General features: G+C 36.9%; 3 protein-coding genes across 7 annotated transcripts in view; 2 read left to right on the top strand and 1 right to left on the bottom strand.

Moving 5' to 3' along the window:
* The window catches only part of LOC137254460 (uncharacterized), a 473,400-nt gene that overhangs the window by 83,765 nt on the left and 370,434 nt on the right, over positions 1 to 19,201 (bottom strand). The window lies entirely within an intron of this gene.
* On the top strand, positions 14,592 to 15,553 carry LOC137254319 (collagenase-like). The gene is made up of 3 exons (XM_067791981.1): positions 14,592 to 14,763; positions 15,074 to 15,321; positions 15,354 to 15,553. The coding sequence occupies exons 1-3, from the start codon at positions 14,717 to 14,719 to the stop codon at positions 15,551 to 15,553; spliced, it is 495 nt and encodes a 164-aa protein (XP_067648082.1). The 5' UTR covers positions 14,592 to 14,716.
* Positions 15,725 to 18,079, top strand: LOC137252745 (collagenase-like). Its single transcript, XM_067788830.1, has 2 exons — positions 15,725 to 16,131; positions 16,264 to 18,079. The coding sequence occupies exons 1-2, from the start codon at positions 15,860 to 15,862 to the stop codon at positions 16,850 to 16,852; spliced, it is 861 nt and encodes a 286-aa protein (XP_067644931.1). The 5' UTR covers positions 15,725 to 15,859; the 3' UTR covers positions 16,853 to 18,079.

The following is a 19,201-nucleotide window of genomic DNA, read 5'->3' as shown; positions in this document are numbered from 1 at the left end:
CTCTAGAATTTGTTTGTACGATATGGGTATCAAATGAAAGGTGTTAATGAGTATTTTAAAGGGGAGTGGGCCTAAGTTCTATGGGTGGACGCCTTTTCGAGATATCGCCATAAAGGTGGACGAGGGGGGACTCTAGAATTTGTTTGTACGACATGGGTATCAAATGAAAGGTGTTAATGAGTATTTTAAAAGGGAGTGGGCCTTAGTTCTATGGGTGTACGCCTTTTCGAGATATCGCCATAAAGGTGGACCAGGGGTAACTCTAGAATTTGTTTGTACGATATGGGTATCAAATGAAAGGTGTTAATATCTATATCTATCTTCTATCTATCTATAAATCTTATAAAATAAAGTCGCTAAATGACATGTATGCACATAACCTCACACAGAATGTTCCGATTTTAAAACGGTTTTTTTTGTTTGAAAGCTTAGCTACGTGAGATGGTACAGTTAATATAATTTGAAGATATATATTATAGGGGCGTGGCAAATTGCCAAAATGTAGTAAAAAATCATAACATTTTTGTTTACACAGCTATAACTCATAAACGGAAGGATGGATTTGAAAAATTCTACTTTTCAGTAAAACTTTGAAATATTATAAAATAAAGTCGCTAAATGCCATGTATGCACATAACTTCACACAGAATGCTCCGATTTTGAAACGGTTTTTTGCATTTGAAAGCTTGGCTACGTGAGATGGTACAGTTAATATAATTTGAAGATATATATTATAGGGGCGTGGCAAATTGCCAAAATGTAGTAAAAAATCATAACATTTTTGTTTACACAGCTATAACTCATAAACGGAAGGATGGATTTGAAAAATTCTACTTTTCAGTAAAACTTTGAAATATTTACCTTCGTTCTGCATCAAAAAAAATACTTGATTCCTTTCTTATATCAGCCAAATTGTTTAAACAAAAGTAACATTTTTACCAAAAAATTCGTGTGTGTGATTGTTCGGTGTCAACTGTGCGAGCAAATTACTTTTGAGTGAGACATGGTGCGACACATACATACTTACATATATAGCATTCGCTGCGTTATTTAACTTCGGGCGTAGATTTATAGGTATGTATGGATGTACATCACTACATAGTATAAAACAAAGTCGCTTTTTCTCTCCCTATTATGTCCCTTTGAATGCTTAAACCTTTAAAAATACGCAACAGATTTTGATGCGCTTTTTTTTAATAGATAAAGAGTGATTGAAGAGGAAGTAACGGATGAACATATTTGGCTGAAAATAAGTGGAGAGGTAGCTTAGAACTTGGAGACGGTCATATGATACTTTTTATCCCGTTCTGGCTATGGTCTTGAGATCAAAACGTGGACCTGGGTAATCCTGGGATATGTTTGTACAATATAGGTATCGAATGTAAGCTGTTTATGAGTACTTTGATACGGGGTTTTTTCGTACCCGCGTGTAACTAGGGTCTCGAGATATAAGCAAAAACGGGGACGCGGGTACCCCTAGAATGTGTTTATAGAATATGGATAACGAATGAAAGCTGTTGATGAGCGCTTTAGTATAGGGTAGTTTTCATACCTATTGGTGACTAGGGTCTCGAGATTGAGGCCAAAACGTGGACCCGGGTACCCCTAGAAAGTGTTTATACAATATGGATAACATATGAAAGCTGTTGATGTGTGCTTTAGTACAGGGTAGTTTTCATACCTATTTGTGAAGGAGATATAGGCCAAAACGTGCATCAGGGTAACACTAGGATGTATTTTTACATTATGGGTATGAAATTGAAGCTGTTGATGAGTGCTTTAGTACAGAGTATTTTTTATACGACCTGGTAATAAGGGATGAAGAAGAATGGGAAAAACTTTAGAGAAGAGAAAAGAGGGAAGGAGGCTGAGAAAGAGATAGAGTGAGACGAAAATAGAGATAGATGAAGCGAAAAGACGGAGGGAGGAGTGAATAAAAGGATTAAGAAAAAGTTAAGAAGGGGGGGGGGGGGGGGGGGGTGCAGAGTTAGACGGAAAAAGTTTATTAAAATGTATGTAGATAGACCAAATTTAGGGCAGAACAAAGTCTGATGGGTCTGCTAGTATATATATAAAAAGAAGTGTACATTTTGATTGTCACTCCATAACTCGAGAACGGATAGAAAGATTGCCATGACATTTTTAGGAAAGATACAGGAAGGAGAGATGATGGTTAATTGATTTTGAAATCCCAAATCGGTTTAGACATATATATATATATATAAAAATGAATGTTTGTATGTATGTCATCGATTAACTCAAAAACTACAGGACCGATTATTATCAAAATTGGTATATATATGTATTTTTCCACGGGGAAGGTTTATATAATGAGTACTTTGATACCGGGTGACTAGGGTCTCGAGATATAGCCCAAAACATGGAGCCGGGTAACTCCAGGAAGTGTTTGTACAATATGGGTATCAAATGGAAGCTGTTTATGAGTACTTTGACACTGGCTATTTTTCGTACCCCTGGGTGACTAGGGTCTCGAGATATAGGCCAAAACATGGACCCGGGCACCCCTAGAATGTGTTTATACAGTATGGATATCACATGAAATCTGTTGATGAGTGCTTTAGTACAAGGTAGTTTTCATACATATTGGTGACTAGAGTCTCGAGATATAGGCCAAAACGTGGACCCGGGCACCCCTAGAATGTGTTTATACAATATGGATATCAAATGAAAGCTGTTGATGAGTGATTTAATACAGGGTAGTTTTCATAGCTATTGGTGACTAGGGTCTCGAGATATAGGCCAAAACGTGGACCCGGGTACCCCTAGAATGTGTTTATACAATATGGATATCAAATGAAAGCTGTTGATGAGTGCTTTAGTACAGCGTAGTTTTCATATCTATTGGTGACTAGGGTCTCGAGATATAGGCCAAAACGTGGACCCGGGCACCCCTAGAATGTGTTTATACAATATGGATATCAAATGAAAGCTGTTGATGAGTGCTTTAATACAGGGTAGTTTTCATACCTATTGGTGACTAGGCCAAAACGTTAATCAGGGTAACACTAGGATGCGTTTTTACATTATAGGTATCAAATTGAAGCTGTTGATGTGTGCTTTACTACGGAGTAAGTTTTACACAGCTGGGTGACTAGGGTCTCGAGATATGGTCCAAAACATGGACCCGGATGCCCTTAGAATGTGTGTGTATTATGGATATCAAATGAAAGCTGTTGCTGGGAGCTTTAAAAAATGAAAATTTAATTGTGATATTCGATTTAGTCGCATCAACCTGGCAAAACTGATAAATATGCATGCGAATCCGAAATAAAGTCATGAATGAATAATACCCACATACCTATTTACATACGTCCTATTCGAGTTGCCTGAAATTTGGTATATAAATTTGCCTATATTAGTATTTACGATGCTTTTTTCCGTGAAGTAGACCAGAGACGGACTGGGATTGGGATTAGGACTGGGACTGAGACTGAGACTCGGAGTGGGAATGAGACTAGGAATGGGACTGGAACAAAATACATACCACCCTCTGGGGCTGGCAATAAGTTATGAAGAAGAATGAGAAAAACTTGAGCGAAGAGAAAAGAGAGAAGCAGACTGAGAAAGAGATAGGATGAGACGAAGATGGAGATAGATGAAGCGAAAAATACGAAGGGAGGAGTGAATACAAAGATTAGGAAAAAGTGTAGAGGGGCGGGGGCAGATTTGGACGGAAAAAGCTTGTTAAAATGTATGCAGATATACCAAATTTAGGGCAAAACAACGTCTGCCGGGTCTGCTAGTGAGTATTATAAAAGGGAGTGGGTCTTAGTTCTATAGGTGGTCGCCTTTTCGAGATATCGCCATATAGGTGGACCAGGGGTGACTCTAGAATTTGTTTGTACGATACGGGTATCAAATGAAAAGTGTTAATGAGTATTTTAAAAGGGAATGGGCCTTAGTTCTATAGGTGGACGCCTTTTCGGAATATCGTTATCAAGGTGGACCAGGGTTGACTCTAGAATGCTTTTGTACAATATGGGTATCAAACGAAAGGTGCTAATAAGTATTTTAAAAGGGAATGGGCCTTAGTTCTTTGGGTGGACGCCTTTTCGGGATATCGCCATAAACGTGGACCAGGGGTGACTCTAGAATTCGATTGTACAATATGGGTATCAAATGAAAGGTGTTAATGAGTATTTTAAAAGGGCGTGGGCCTTAGTTCTATAGGTGGACGCCTTTTCGACATATTGCCATAAAGGTGGGCCAAGGGTGACTCTAGAATGCTTTTGTACAATATGGGTATCAAACGAGAGGTGTTAATAAGTATTTTAAAAGGGAATGGGCCTTAGTTCTATGGGTGGACGCCTTTTCGGGATATCAACATAAACGTGGACCAGGGGTGACTCTAGAATGCGTTTGTGCAATACGGATATCAAATGAAAATCACTAATTAGTATTTTAAAAGGGAGTGGGCCTTATTTCTATATGTGGACGCCTTTTCGAGTTATCGCCATAAAGGTGGACCAGGGGTGACTCTAGAATTTGTTTGTACGATATGGGTATCAAATGAAAAATGTTAATGAGTATTTTAAAAGGAAGTGAGCCTTAGTTCTATAGGTGGACGCCTTTTTGGAATATCGTTATCAAGGTGGACCAGGGTTGACTCTGGAATGCTTTTGTACAATATGGGTATCAAACGAAAGGTGCTAATAAGTATTTTAAAAGGGAATGGCCCTTAGTTCTATGGGTGGACGCCTTTTCGGGATATCGCCATAAACGTGGATCAGGGGTGACTCTAGAATGCGTTTGTGCAATATGGATATCAAATGAAAAGTGCTAATGAGTATTTTGAAAAGGGAGTGGGCCTTAGTTCTATATGTGGACGCCTTTTCGAGATATCGCCATAAAGGTGGACCAGGGGTGACTATAGAATTTTTTTGTACGATATGGTTATCAAACAAAAGGCGATAATGAGTATTTTAAAAGGGAGTGGGCCTTAGTTCTATAGGTGGACACCTTTTCGAGATATAGCCCTAAAGGTGGACCAGGGGTGACTCTATTATGCGTTTGTACGATATGGGTATCAAATTAAAGGTATTAATGAGGGTTTTAAAAGGGAGTGGTGGTAGTTGTATATGTGAAGGCGTTTTCGAGATATCGACCAAAATGTGGACAAGGGTGACCCAGAAAATCATCTGTCGGGTACCGCTAATTTATTTATATATGTAATACCACGAACAGTTATCCTTCCAAGATTTCAAGGGCGTTTGATTTCGCCCTGCAAAACTTTTTCATTTTCTTCTACCTAATATGGTAGGTGTCACACCCATTTTCAAAGTTTTTTCTAAAGTTATATTTTGCGTCAATAGACCAATCCAATTACCATGTTTCATCCCTTTTTTCGTATTTGGTATATTATTATGGCATTTTTTTCATTCTTATTAATTTTCGATATCGAAAAAGTGGGCGTGGTCATAGTCGGATTTCGGCCATTTTTTACACCAATATAAAGTGAGTTCAGATAAGTACGTGAACTGAGTTTAGTAAAGATATATCGATTTTTGCTCAATTTATCGTGTTAACGGCCGAGCGGAAGGACAGACGGTGGACTGTGTAACAACTGGGCGTGGATTCAACCGATTTCGCCCTTTTTCACAGAAAACAGTTATCGTCCTAGAATCTAAGCCTCTACCAAATTTCACAAGGAGTGGTAATGTTTTGTTCGACATATGGCATTAAACGTATCCTAGACAACAATTTCTTTTATTTTTGTGTTTTGTTGCACCATATCATTACTGAAGTTGAATGTTGACATAATTTACTTATATACTGTAAAGATATTAACTTTTCTTTTAAAATTTGACTTTAAAAACATTTTTTTTTAAAAAGTGGGCGTAGCCGTTCTCTGATTTTCTAATTTTTATTAAGCATACATATTGTAATAAGAGTAACGTTCCTGCCAAACTTCATCATGATATCTTCAACGACTGCCAAATTACAGCTTGCAAAAATTTTAAATTACCTTCTTTTAAAAGTGGGCGGTGCCACGCCCAATGTCCAAAATTTTACTAGTTTTCTATTCTGCGTCATAAGTTCAACTCACCTACCGAGTTTCATAGCTTTATCCGTATTTGTTAATGAATTATCGCACTTTTTCGATTTTTCGAAATTTTCGATATCGAAAAAGTGGGTGTGGGTCTAGTCCTATATCGTTCATTTTAAATAGCGATCTGAGATGAGTGCCCAGGAACCTACATACCAAATTTCATCAAGATACCTCAAAATTTACTCAAGTTATCGTGTTAACGGACGGACGAATGGACGGACATGGCTCAATCGAATTTTTTTCGATACTGATGATTTTGATATATGGAAGTCTATATCTATCTCGATTCCTTTATACTTGTACAACCAACCGTTATCCAATCAAAGTTAATATACTCTGTGAGCTCTGCTCAACTGAGTATAAAAATTAATTTAATTACTGGCATTTTTACATGTGTATATATGTGTTTGTTTTAAATAGGATTAGGCATTTATTAAAGAAAACAATGTTACAATTTTAGACGAAAACAAATAAGCAATTAGTACTTTCATTAATTTAATTTTACTTTTGTCATCAACTACTAAAGTACTTGAAATTTTTTAATCCAATTCAATGCAGTCGATTATTATTATCTGAAAATATTAGCTTATTTATTTAGCATTTGGTCAACAATTTTGCATGATGCAATGTGCTTGAATTAATGACGCAACAACTTTGTAAAAGAGCATTTTGAAAAACGATGTATTTTACACAGATTCTAAATTAAACGAGCATTTCATCAGTTTGATTTTTGGAGATTTCCTAATTATGTTGCTTATAAATTTTCGATGCCAATCTACTTTAATCATTATCTGGAATGCCAATGGCCTTTCCAAGCATTTACTTGAAGTAAAGGCATTACTCCAGACCCACAATATAGACATACTTCTCATATCTGAGACCCACTTCACCGATAAAAGCTACTTTGAAATCCCCAAATATAAGTTTTATCACACAAAACACCCAGATAACAAAGCACATGCTGGATCAAGTATCCTAATAAGGAACAGTATTAAGCATTGTAATACAAACTCGTACCGCACGAATGCTATCCAAGCCAGTAATGTTACTGTCGAAGACTCGAATGGCCCAATTACGATCTCAACTCTCTATAGCCTACCCAGACACGCTATCACTGCGGAAGAGTATGAACATTTCTTTAAAACTCTTGGAAATCGATTCTTAATTGGCGGTGATTACAACGCAAAACACACCATCTAGGGCTCTCGCATTATCACCCCTAAAGGAAGGCAACTATATCAGGCTATTAGCCGCCTCAAACTAACTCCATTCTCTACTGGAACACCTACATATTGGCCCTCAGATAAAAATAAACTACCCGACTTGATCGACTTCTGTGTGGTAAAAGGCATACCTTCTTCAGAAATAACTTACAAATCGTGCTTTGACTTGTCTTCTGACCACTCCCCAATATTGGTAACAATTGACAAAAATCTCACACCAACAGCTAATCATTGTAGCCTCTCTAATCGGAAGACTAAGTGGGAGTACTTCCGATCTATGACCTCGTCTAATATTGATTTAAAACTATTGCTGAAATCCGACGAAGATATGGCTGAAGCAGTGGAACACTTTAACATGTGTGTCCAACAAGCTGCATGCAACTCAACTCCCACCCTCAGCAGCCCAAAAAAACAATGGGCGTTACCCACGAAGTAAAAGCCAAGCTTAAAGAAAAGAGGATCGCACGGAAAAGGTGACAGCAAACCCGGCATCCCGATGACAAGAAACGGTTGAATGCATTAACTAATGAACTTAAATCCATCCTTTATATGGAGCGCAACAGAGAAATTCAACAATACCTCAGTTATATTGATGCAACAACTGCAAATGATTAATCCCTTTGGAAAGCGACTAGCAAGCTTAAGAGGCCAATTATCTCAAATGCACCCATACGAATGGAGAATAACGAATGAGCAAAAAGTGATATTGAGGAAGCAAATACTTTCGCACGCCACCTAAAACTAGTATTCACCCCGCATGATATTGAACCCCCACTAAGAATAACTAAGGAAGTGGTAACTACCTTAGGTCATCCATATCAAATGTACGCACCCATACAAAAATTCTCAATATCGGAGGCAAAAACCGTAATTGCAGAACTCAAGCCAAAAAATCTCCGGGCCACGACCTTATCAATGGCACTATTCTAAAAAATTTACCCCACGAAGACATACAATTCTTGAAACAATTGTTTAATGCAGTACTAAAAACTGAATTCATACCCCCACAGTGGAAATTTTCGCAGATGAAAATGATTTTGAAACCCGAAAAGCCAACTGATACAGTTGCATCTTACAGACCTATTAGTCTGCTGCCTATTGTCTCAAAAGTCATGGAAGTTATCTTCCTTAAAAGACTCTTGCCCATAACAGAAGAGCGTAAAATCATACCCAATCATCACCAGTTTGGCTTCAGAAGAGGGCACGGAACAGTTGCGCAGGTCCACAGACTCACCGAGCAAATATACGAAGCTTTTGATAATAAAAAATAGTGCACAGCTGCTTTTCTAGATATTTCACAAGCTTTGATCGCGTATGGCATGACGGACTTCTCTGTAAAGCAAAATACACCCTCCCTATAAACTACTTCTTATTTATACAATCATATCTAAAAGATCGTTATTTCTTCGTTAAACAAGATGTGGAGCAGACTACCCTTTATGAGTGCTTAGCAGGCGTACCGCAAGGCAGTGTAATGGGCCCAATACTTTATATACTTTACACGTATAACCTCCCAATAGCAGAAGGCGTCACTATAAGCACGTTTGCCGATGGTACTGCGGTGCTGGCCGTTGATGCTAACCCTAGCGTGGCTTCACTCAAGCTCCAAGGAAGTTTAAATAAAATTACCCATTGGCTGAAAGAATGGAGGATCAAATCCAATGAATCAAAATCCGTTCAAGTGACGTTTACTACCAGACGTAAGACTTGCCCACCCGTTAAACTCAACGATATTATTATACCACAAAGCGACGAAACAAAGTACCTTGGTATGCACCTCCACAGAAAATTAACTTGGAGGATTAACTTGAAGAAATTTTACAAAGTTTTTTCTAAAGTTATATTTTGCGTCAACCAACGAATCCAATTACCATGTTTCATCTCTTTTTTCATATTTGGTATAGAATTATGGATTTTTTTTCATTTTTCGTAATTTTCGATATCGGAAAAGTGGGCGTGGTCATAGTCGGATTTCGACCATTTTTCATACCAAGATAAAGTGAGTTCAGATAAGTAATAAGTAAAGTTAACGGCCGAGCGGAAGGACAGACGGTCGACTGTATAAAAACTGGGCGTGGCTTTATCCGATTTCGCCCATTTTCACAGAAAAAGTTATCGTCATAGAATCTATGCTCCTACCAAATTTCACAAGGATTGGTAAATTTTTGTTCGACTTATGGCATTAAAAGTATTCTAGACGAATGAAATGAAAAAGGGCGGAGCCACGCCCATTTTGAAATTTTCTTTTATTTTTGTATTTTGTTGCACCACATCATTACTGGAGTTGAATGTTGACATAATTTACTTATATACTGTAAAGATATTAAATTTTTTGTTAAAATTTGACTTTAACAATTTTTTTTTTAAGTGGGTGTGTTCGTCATCCGATTTTGCTAATTTTTATTTAGCACACATATAATAATAGCAGTAACGTGCCTGCCAAATTTCATCATGATATCTTTAACGACTGCTAAATTACACCTTGCAAAACCTTTAAATAACCTTATTTTAAAAGTGGGCGGTGCCACGCCCATTATTTAAAATTTTACTAATTTTCTATTCTGCATCATAAGGTAAACGCACGTACCAAGTTTCATCGCTTTATCCGTCTTTGGTAATGAATTATCGCACTTTTTCGGTTTTTCGAAATTTTCGTTATCGATATCGAGCAAGGATGACTTATCGGCTCCAATTGACACATATAGCATCCTGTTTTCCAAAAAACTTGAGAAGAATTTTAACAGGTTACCATTGATACCGTACATCGCCAGCTTGTGTAGCAGTATATAATGATCGACCTTGTCAAACGCTTTAGAGAAGTCCGTATAAATAACATCAAGTTGCTCTTGTCTCTCAAAAGCAACGACAATTTGATCGGTGAGTAAAGCTAAATTGGTGGAGGTGGACCTTCCAGGAAAGGATCCATGCTGGCACTCAACTATAGCATTACCGATGTAATCGAATAGTTTACCATGCAATATATGATCGAATACTTTTGCCAGAGTACTATGCTTAACAATCGATCTGTAGTTGCATATATCATTGTGGCTACCAGGTTTATATACGGGATTTATGGAGCATAATTTCCATGAGTCTAAAAACTTCCATTGCTCAGGCATTCTCTAAAGAGAAGCGTCAGAGGCTCTGCAATGGTGTTCCAACATATTTTAAAAAATAACTGAGAAAATCCTTCAAAATCTGATTTTGTGCTACTTGGCAGCTTAGAGATCGACAGCAGAACATCATCTGCAGTAATATCAAAAGAAGAAATTTGAGATTGGTATCCAGAGTGAAATACCGGAATTGGTGAAGAGGTAAACTTTGAATATACCTTCTGAAATAATTTGGCAAACAAGTTACACGTATCTTGCGTATTGCTGGAGACTTCGTCGTCATACTCCATGGTAATGGGGAAGCCATTAGTCTGCCTCTTGGAATTTATAACCGACCAAAAACTAGACGGATTTGTTTTCAATTTCGATTCAAGTTTAATCATATATTGCTTGAACAAAAACTTATTAAGACAATCAAATTGCCTTTTAAGTGTAATGTAATTAAGTCGATAAGTTTCATTAGAGCTATTTCTATACCTTTTGAAGGCTTTATTTTTTCTATTTTTAATATTATTAAGTTTTGCATTATACCAGGGTAGTCTCTTACTAGAACTATTACGTTTTAAAGGTATGAATCTCGAAATGGCTGATAAAAGTATTTCCATGAAAATTCCGTAAGAAGACTCTGGTTCATTGGAGGAGTTCAATAAAGTCCAATCAGTGGCTAAGAAAAACTGATTTATAGCCACGCGGTCGGCCTTAAAATACTTATACTCCAACGTAGATTTAGCCTGTTTTTTATCAAAATTATAAAACTCGAAATTTATAGCCAAGGCACTGTGGTGTATGCTATTTTCCAAAATTGGAAATAGAAATTCTCCACATGAAATTTTTAGGTCGGCAGATCGAAATATTAGATCAAGGAATTTGCCATTCCTATTAGGATTAGTGTTGTATTGTTTTAGCCCATGTGAGAACAAGGTGCTTACAACTAGCATATCGACATCGGATCTAATATTTTTGGGTAAAGTATTGCAATCACTTGACCAAGAAATATTACTTAAATTAAAATCACCTAAGTATATAATTTCATCAGATGAATTACAGTTATTGATAACACAATTTAAATTATCTATATGCTTCTGATAGATAGCTAAGTCCTACTTGGTGGAATATAGGACAGTAAAAAAATTATATCGGTTCCGAAAAATGTCTAATCGGACACCTAGATATACCCGCTCACCAAACTTTATGAAGATATCTCAAAAATTGAGGGAGTAGTTTGTATACAAACAGACAGTTGGACAGACGGACAGACAGACATGGCTGATCAATAAGGTATGATTATCGGTGGGCCTATCTGATCTCCCTTAATGACTTACAATTTTGAGATTCGTGACAAAGTTACTATACCATTTCATTTTCATGAGAGGTATAAAAACGTTGCCCGAAAATGTGTAAATGTAACCGAAAATCGTTATCAGTTCATGGAAACGTGTTTCTGAGCCCTACGGTTATACTGTCAAGAAAACAAAAATTGCGCAATTAGTATAAAAATATTAACGAAATTGTGTGTAAACAAGTGCTAATATTGTTTTTTAAGTTCTTGTATTCTAGAATGGATACACATTCTGTTGATTTTTCTGTTCAAACAAATTGTTATTGAGTGCGTGCAATATTGCGTACTTTGGGCTGTTTTTATCGCCTTCAGTTAACGTTATCTTGCACTTTTTTTGACAGATCTACGAACTACTTTTGTCAGATAAAGTGTCAGTTAGCCCTAGCCGAAGATGGCGAAAACGTCATTAAAGAGACGTGGAAAATAAGAAGCTTTTAGAACTAAAACTGTAAAAAAAATTTCACTTGTGTCGTTTTAAACTGGTTATGTTAGATGTGCCAGTTAACGAGGATATCAGTATAAGCCCATTCTGTGCTTAAAATCCGGGTTTTTATACTCAGTTGAGCAGAGCTCACAGAGTATATTAAGTTTGATTGGATAACGGTTGGTTGTACATATACAAAGGAATCGAGGTAGATATAGACTTCCATATATCAAAATAATCAGGATCGAAAAAAAATTTGATTGAGCCATGTCCGTCCGTCCGTCCGTCCGTCCGTCCGTTAACACGATAACTTGAGTAAATTTTGAGGTATCTTGATGAAATTTGGTATGTAGGTTCCTGAGCACTCATCTCAGATCGCTATTTAAAATGAACGATATCGGACTATAACAACGCCCACTTTTTCGATATCGAAAATTTCGAAAAACCGAAAAAGTGCGATAATTCATTACCAAAGACAGATAAAGCGACGAAACTTGGTAGATGAGTTGAGTTTATGACGCAGAATAGAAAACTAGTAAAATTTTGGACAATGGGCGTGGCACCGCCCACTTTTAAAAGAAGGTAATTTAAAATTTTGCAAGCTGTAATTTGTCAGTCGTTGAAGATTTCATGATGAAATTTGGCAGGGTCGTTACTGCTATTACTATATGTACGCCTAATAAAAATGAGCAAAATAGGAGAACGACCACGCCCACTTTAAAAAAAATTTTTTTTAAAGTAAAATGTTAACAAAAAATTTAATATCTTTACAGTATATAAGTACATTATGTCAACATTCAACTCCAGTAATGATATGATGCAACAAAATACAAAAATAAAGGAAAATTTGCAAATGGGCGTGGCTCCGCCCTTTTTCATTTAATTTGTCTAGGATACTTTTAACGCCATAAGTCGAACAAAAATTAACCAATCCTTTTGAAATTTGGTATGGGCATAGATTTTATGATATTAACTATTTTCTGTGAAAACGGGCGAAATCGGTTGATGCCACGCCCAGTTTTTATACACAGTCGTTCGTCTGTCCTTCCGCATGGCCGTTAACACGATAACTTGAGCAAAAAGCGACATATCTTTAATGAACTTAGTTCACGTACTTACTTGAACTCACTTTATCTTGTTATGAAAAAGGAACGAAATCCGACAATGACCACGCCCACTTTTTCGATATCGAAAATTACGAAAAATGAAAAAATGCCATACTTCTATACCAAATACGAAAAAAGGGATGAAACATGGTGAGGTAATTGGATTGCTTTATTGACGCGAAATATAACTTTAGAAAAAACTTTATAAAATGGTTGTGACACCTACCATATTAAGTAGAAGAAAATGAAAAAGTTCTGCAGGGCGAAATAAAAAACCCTTGAAATCTTGGCAGGTATTTCATATATAAATAAATTAGCGGTATCCAACAGATGATGTTCTGGGTCACCCTGGTCCACATTTTGGTCGATATCTGGAAAACGCCTTCACATATACAGCTACAACCACTCCCTTTTAAAACTCTCATTAATACCTTTAAGTTGATACCCATATCGTACAAACACATTCTAGAGTCACCCCTGGTCCACCTTTATGGCGATATCTCGAAACGTCGTTCACCTATGGAACTAAGGATTACTCGCTTTTAAAATACTCATTAACACCTTTCATTTAATACCCATATCGTACAAACGCATTCTAGAGTCACCCCTGGTCCACCTTTATGGCGATATCTCGAAAAGGCGACCACCTATACAACTACCACCACTCACTTTTAAAACCCTCATTAATACCTTTAATTTGATACCCATATCGTACAAACAAATTCTAGGGTCACACCTGGTCCACCTTTATGGCGATATGTCGAAACGGCGTCCGCCTGTGGAACTAAGCATCACTCCCTTTTAAAATACTCATTAACACCTTTCTTTTGATACCCATATTGTACAAACAAATTCTAGGGTCACCCCTGGCCCACCTTTATGACGATATCTCGAAACGGCGTCCACCTATGGAACTAAGGATTACTCCCTTTTAAAATACTCATTAACACCTTTCATTTGATACCCATATCGTACAAACGCATTCTAGAGTCAAACCTGATCCACCTTTATGGCGATATCCCTAAATGGCGTCCACCTATAGAACTATGGCCCACTCCTTTATAAAATACTCTTTAATGCCTTTCATTTGATACACATGTCATACAAACACATTCCAGGGTTTCCCTCGGTTCATTTTCCTACATGGTTATTTTCCCTTATGTTGCCACCATAGCTCTCAACTGAGTATGTAATGTTCGGTTACACCCGAACTTAACCTTCTTTACTTGTTATATAATCACTTTCCGCTTATTAGTACTGAATCTCATGCATTTTCAATGAGACTTATATCCACAAATACTGTACTGTGCCTTACCGAAATATATGCTTTTGTGATAAAATAATGCAGATAACTCGATAGTACGCCATTTAACTATACTACAAATAAGCAAAACAATTACCAATGCTTTTATCAGTCTAAATTTCCTTAAACGGTAGCAATATGAAATCGATCATAGCGTTGTCGCTCCTGCTATGCTTCGCCTCGGCGTTTCAATTTTGAGAAACCAGAAATACACAAGGTAATATCTTGTGGTCTGTGGAACCAAATATAGTTCCAAGTCTACGTATATTAAATGGTCAAAGTGCTGCTGCCTGTCAATTTCCTTATCAAGCTGGTTTATCGTTTTATGATGGATGACCAACGCGATGGTGGTGCGGTGAATCTCTAATTAGCAACGAATGTATTTTGACGGCTGCTCACTGCATGACTGAGTAAGATATAAATGGATTAAAGCAGCCTTAAAATCTGTGTTTATTTGCTAATTTATTTTTTATTTCTTATATTTCCAAATTTTAGTATATTAAGTGTTAACGTAATTCTTGGTAACACTGCTCGTTCAAATGCCCCCCTAAGCTTTGATGTGGACAGTAGCAAATTTATATTACATGCCGAATTCATCGCTGGCAATGTTTTTCAGGATATAGCTTTGATTAGAATTCCTGCAGTAACATATAAAAATGCTATTCAATTTGTACGCCTGCCACCTCGAGCTTCTTCTTACCCCACATACGAGGGCGAAATTGTTGTTATGGCTGGATGGGGTCGTACTGTTGCTAACCCAACCGCTGATTCTCAGACCTTACAGTTGCAAGTTTTAAAATAATCTCGAACGAAGCATGTACAGCTGCCTATGGTGATTCTTTCATATATTCTGGTAAAATTTGTACTGCTACTATCACTAGTGTATTTACTTGTGCTGGTGATTCTGGTGGTGCATTAGAGTTGACATCTTCAAAAATTCAAGTTGGTATTGCATCGTTTAGTACAGCCGAATGATGCGATGTTGAATTATCAAATGGATATAATCGTGTTCCTCACTACTTAGATTGGATTAAGGACAACACAGGGCTGAATGTTTGAAAGTATAACTAAAATACAATTTTCTGTAGTATTCGTAACACATAGAAAATATAAATCTTGCTTATTGCGCAGCCAAATATCCATATACTGTGAATTGCCGAAATGTATGCATTTATGACAAAATATTGAAAACTATTCCATAGTACGCCGTTAAACTATACTACAAATTAACCAAAATAGTCAATGCGCGAGTCAGTCTGAATTTGCTTGAACAGCAGCAACATGAAATCGTTGATAGCTTTGTCGCTTCTACTATGCACCGGCTTGGCATTAGAAATTCGGGAACCTAGAATTACACAACGTGAACACTTGGCGTCTATGGTGCAAAAGGTAGTTGCTAGTCCACGTATAATAAAGGGTAAAACAGCTACTGCTGCTAACGAATTTGCTTATCAAGCTGGTTTGTCGTTATTTGATGGTGAAAATGTTCGCTTTTGTGGTGGATCTCTTATAAGCAATGAATGGGTGCTGACGGCTGCTCATTGTACTTTAACGTAAGTTTTGAATTATTTATACTGTTTGTTTTAGGGTGTGAGACAATTGACGAAAAGAAAAATTAATAAGTTAATCACCCAATAATGTACTGTCGATATGCAATCAAATCTAGACAACCTTTTCAATTTCAGTGCTGTGAAGGTGACCGTATACTTAGGCAGCATCACTCACTTAGATTACATTGAATGCCTGGAGGTAGAAAAAAGTAACATTATCATTCATCCCACATTCGATATGGAAACTACTATAAATGATATCGCTTTGATCAAAATTCCAGCTGTAAAATATTCAGTTGCCATTCAACCGGTGTCCCTACCAAATTGTGCTTCAAGCTATTCCAGTTACGTTAATACAGATGTAGAGGCTTCTGGATGGGGTTTTACCTCTGATACATCCCCAACGTTTTCACCTGTTTTGCAGGTGGCCAATTTTAAAGTGATCTCGAACAAAGTATGTGCTAAAAGGTATGGTTCATCTGGTATCGATACCGGAAAAATTTGTACTGCCACTGTCAATCGTAGTGGAGTTCGTGAAGGTGATTCTGGTGGCCCATTAGTGTTGGCATCTTCAAAGCTTCAAATTGGTATTATATCTTTTTTTTCAAACAAAGGATGTGAAAATGATGCACCAGTTGTACATACTCGTGTCACTTCCTACTTGTATTGGATTCGAGCAAATACGGGGATTAGGCTTGGAAACAATAATTGCGTGTGTTTATAATTATAAGTATAATTTAAAAAAATAATGAATCTGACAGGGTTGAGTCATCACGACAATCTTGAATATATATCTGGGGCTTCCCGGCATAAATGTTACGCGCGATAGCTTCTAAAATAAATTGGCCTCAACATAATGCGGACATCGATTCCACCGTTTTATATTTTAATGGTACCATTCATACTTTATATGAAAAGTATGTGTCCAAACGCATTTGTTCATACGATGAATCAATTCAAGCTTGGATCACCAAAGAACTAAAATCTTTGAAAACAAAAAGTCATGTCGGTGACATTTAATAGTGCCAATGGAACTAAAGTCAATTGAAATTAGTTCGATTTTGAAAGAGAATCAATGTTAATGACATTAATTCCAACTCAGAAGGAGAACTAATGTCAATCAACTTAAGACTATTATTGACCGCCCACGCAAAATAGAGCTAGGAGAAATAAGATTGTGAGTCGCCTTGCCGTTGTTAGACCGTCCAAATCTGGCGTTGATTCGGCCAAATTAATATTTTTTTATTCGCTTTAGTCTCCATAAAAAGTGCCGCAGGCGAAAATTTGGAATAAAAAATCGGGCGATATTTAATTCGAAATTTTCATTTCTTGTTATGATACGGATTGGAGTGTTCGAGAGAAAAGTTCTTCGAAAGATATATAAGATTTAATGATGAGCTGTACGAGCTATACGCAGACATCAACATAGTTTAGCGAATTAAAACGCAGCGGCTGCGCTGGCTAGGCCCTGTTATGCGAATGAAAGATGATGCTCCGGCCAAGAAAGTGTTTCTATCGGAACCCGCCTATGGAAGCAGAGTTAGAGGGCGGCCCCCACTCCGTTGGAAGGACCAGGTGGAAAACGATTTAAACTCCCTTAGTGTGACCAATTGGCGCCGGTTGGCGGAGCGACTGGCGCGCCTTGTTGGACGGTCATAACCGTTTAGACGGTTAAGCGCCAATTAAGTAAGTAAGTAAGTTATGATACGGAAAAAGCGCTTCTTTTAAAGCTTTGGAAATTAAATAAAAAAAAAACTTCATATCCTTTCGTAATATGAATAGAAAACTTGGAATTAAAAATCGAACAATTTTTCATTGACGCTAGTTCCATTGACACTATTACACGTCACCGTAATATCAATAAGAAGACTGGTTTACATTCGGCTTACGTTCTTTATGCTATTCTGCTTCATAGGTATTTTGAACTTAATAAAAAGTGCTATAAAGCTTACGTATGAGAAAGAGAATTATTTGCAAAGCGTTGAAGTTTTATGGTTTCGAAAGTTTTAAGCGTAGGAAAAGAGTTTTCCTTCCGCTACGAACTTTAAAGATAACATTTCTAACAACAATTCCAAATTGGTTTAGAGAAAATCTTCACACCGACGTTATATACACTGATTTTAGTAAAGCGTTCCATAAAGTATGCCATTTTTAAACGGTTTTATTTAGCTTGAGTTGACAGGCTGCACGGCCGCATGCACGGCCGTTGTGAACGAATCTTGTAATTGAAATTTAAGTAACTTCCCGATAAGCTACAAGCTTGAAACTTGGAATATAGTTCAGAACCCGATGACAATGCAATAATAAGAAAAAAATCGCCGCTAGGTGGCGCAAGGATCGAGATATTCGCAAAATTCGCATTTGTGGTCCGATTTGGCTCATATTTGGAACACATAATACTTGCAAGAATAGAAATCGACTTGTGAAAAAAAATCGCCGCTAGGTGGCGTATAGATCGAGATATTCGCATAATTCGAATTTGTGGTCCGATTTGGCTCATATTTGGAACACATAATACATACAAGAATAGAAAGCGACATATCAAAAAAATCGCCGCTAGGTGGCGCAAGGATCGAGATATTCACAAAAATCGTATTTGTGGTCCGATTTGATTTGGTCCATATTTGGAACACTTAATACATACATGAATAGAAAGCGACCTATGATGCCCGATTTGGCTCATATTTGGAACAAATATTGCATACAGTCCAGTAGAAGTGACATCAAAATATTAGGTTGTTACAAATTGTCAGGAAAGAGTCCTTGTAATAATGAGTCACTAAATGAACTAAATAGAATGAGAAATAATAGGCAATTAAATAAAGACTAAAAACTTGAAAATAAAATAATTTAAAAAAAAAATTTTAAGTTAAACGGTTTTATTGAAAACAATACTTACATGAAATAATAAAAATACGAAAAGCTAGAAAATAATTAGGTAGGTCCTAGGTACTAGTCATCACACTCCTTATCAATCTAGGGCGTTGATCAGACAATTAAATAAAAGCGTTGGACGCGTCATATTTCTATTGATAGTCATAAGTAAAACCAACTGAACCTTAATCAGGTTATG

The sequence above is a fragment of the Eurosta solidaginis genome, chromosome 5, assembly GCF_040869045.1.
Source record: "Eurosta solidaginis isolate ZX-2024a chromosome 5, ASM4086904v1, whole genome shotgun sequence".
Lineage (NCBI taxonomy): Eukaryota > Metazoa > Arthropoda > Insecta > Diptera > Tephritidae > Eurosta > Eurosta solidaginis.
Note: the sequence above shows the minus strand (reverse complement) of the source record. Positions and strands in the feature narration are given on the sequence as shown.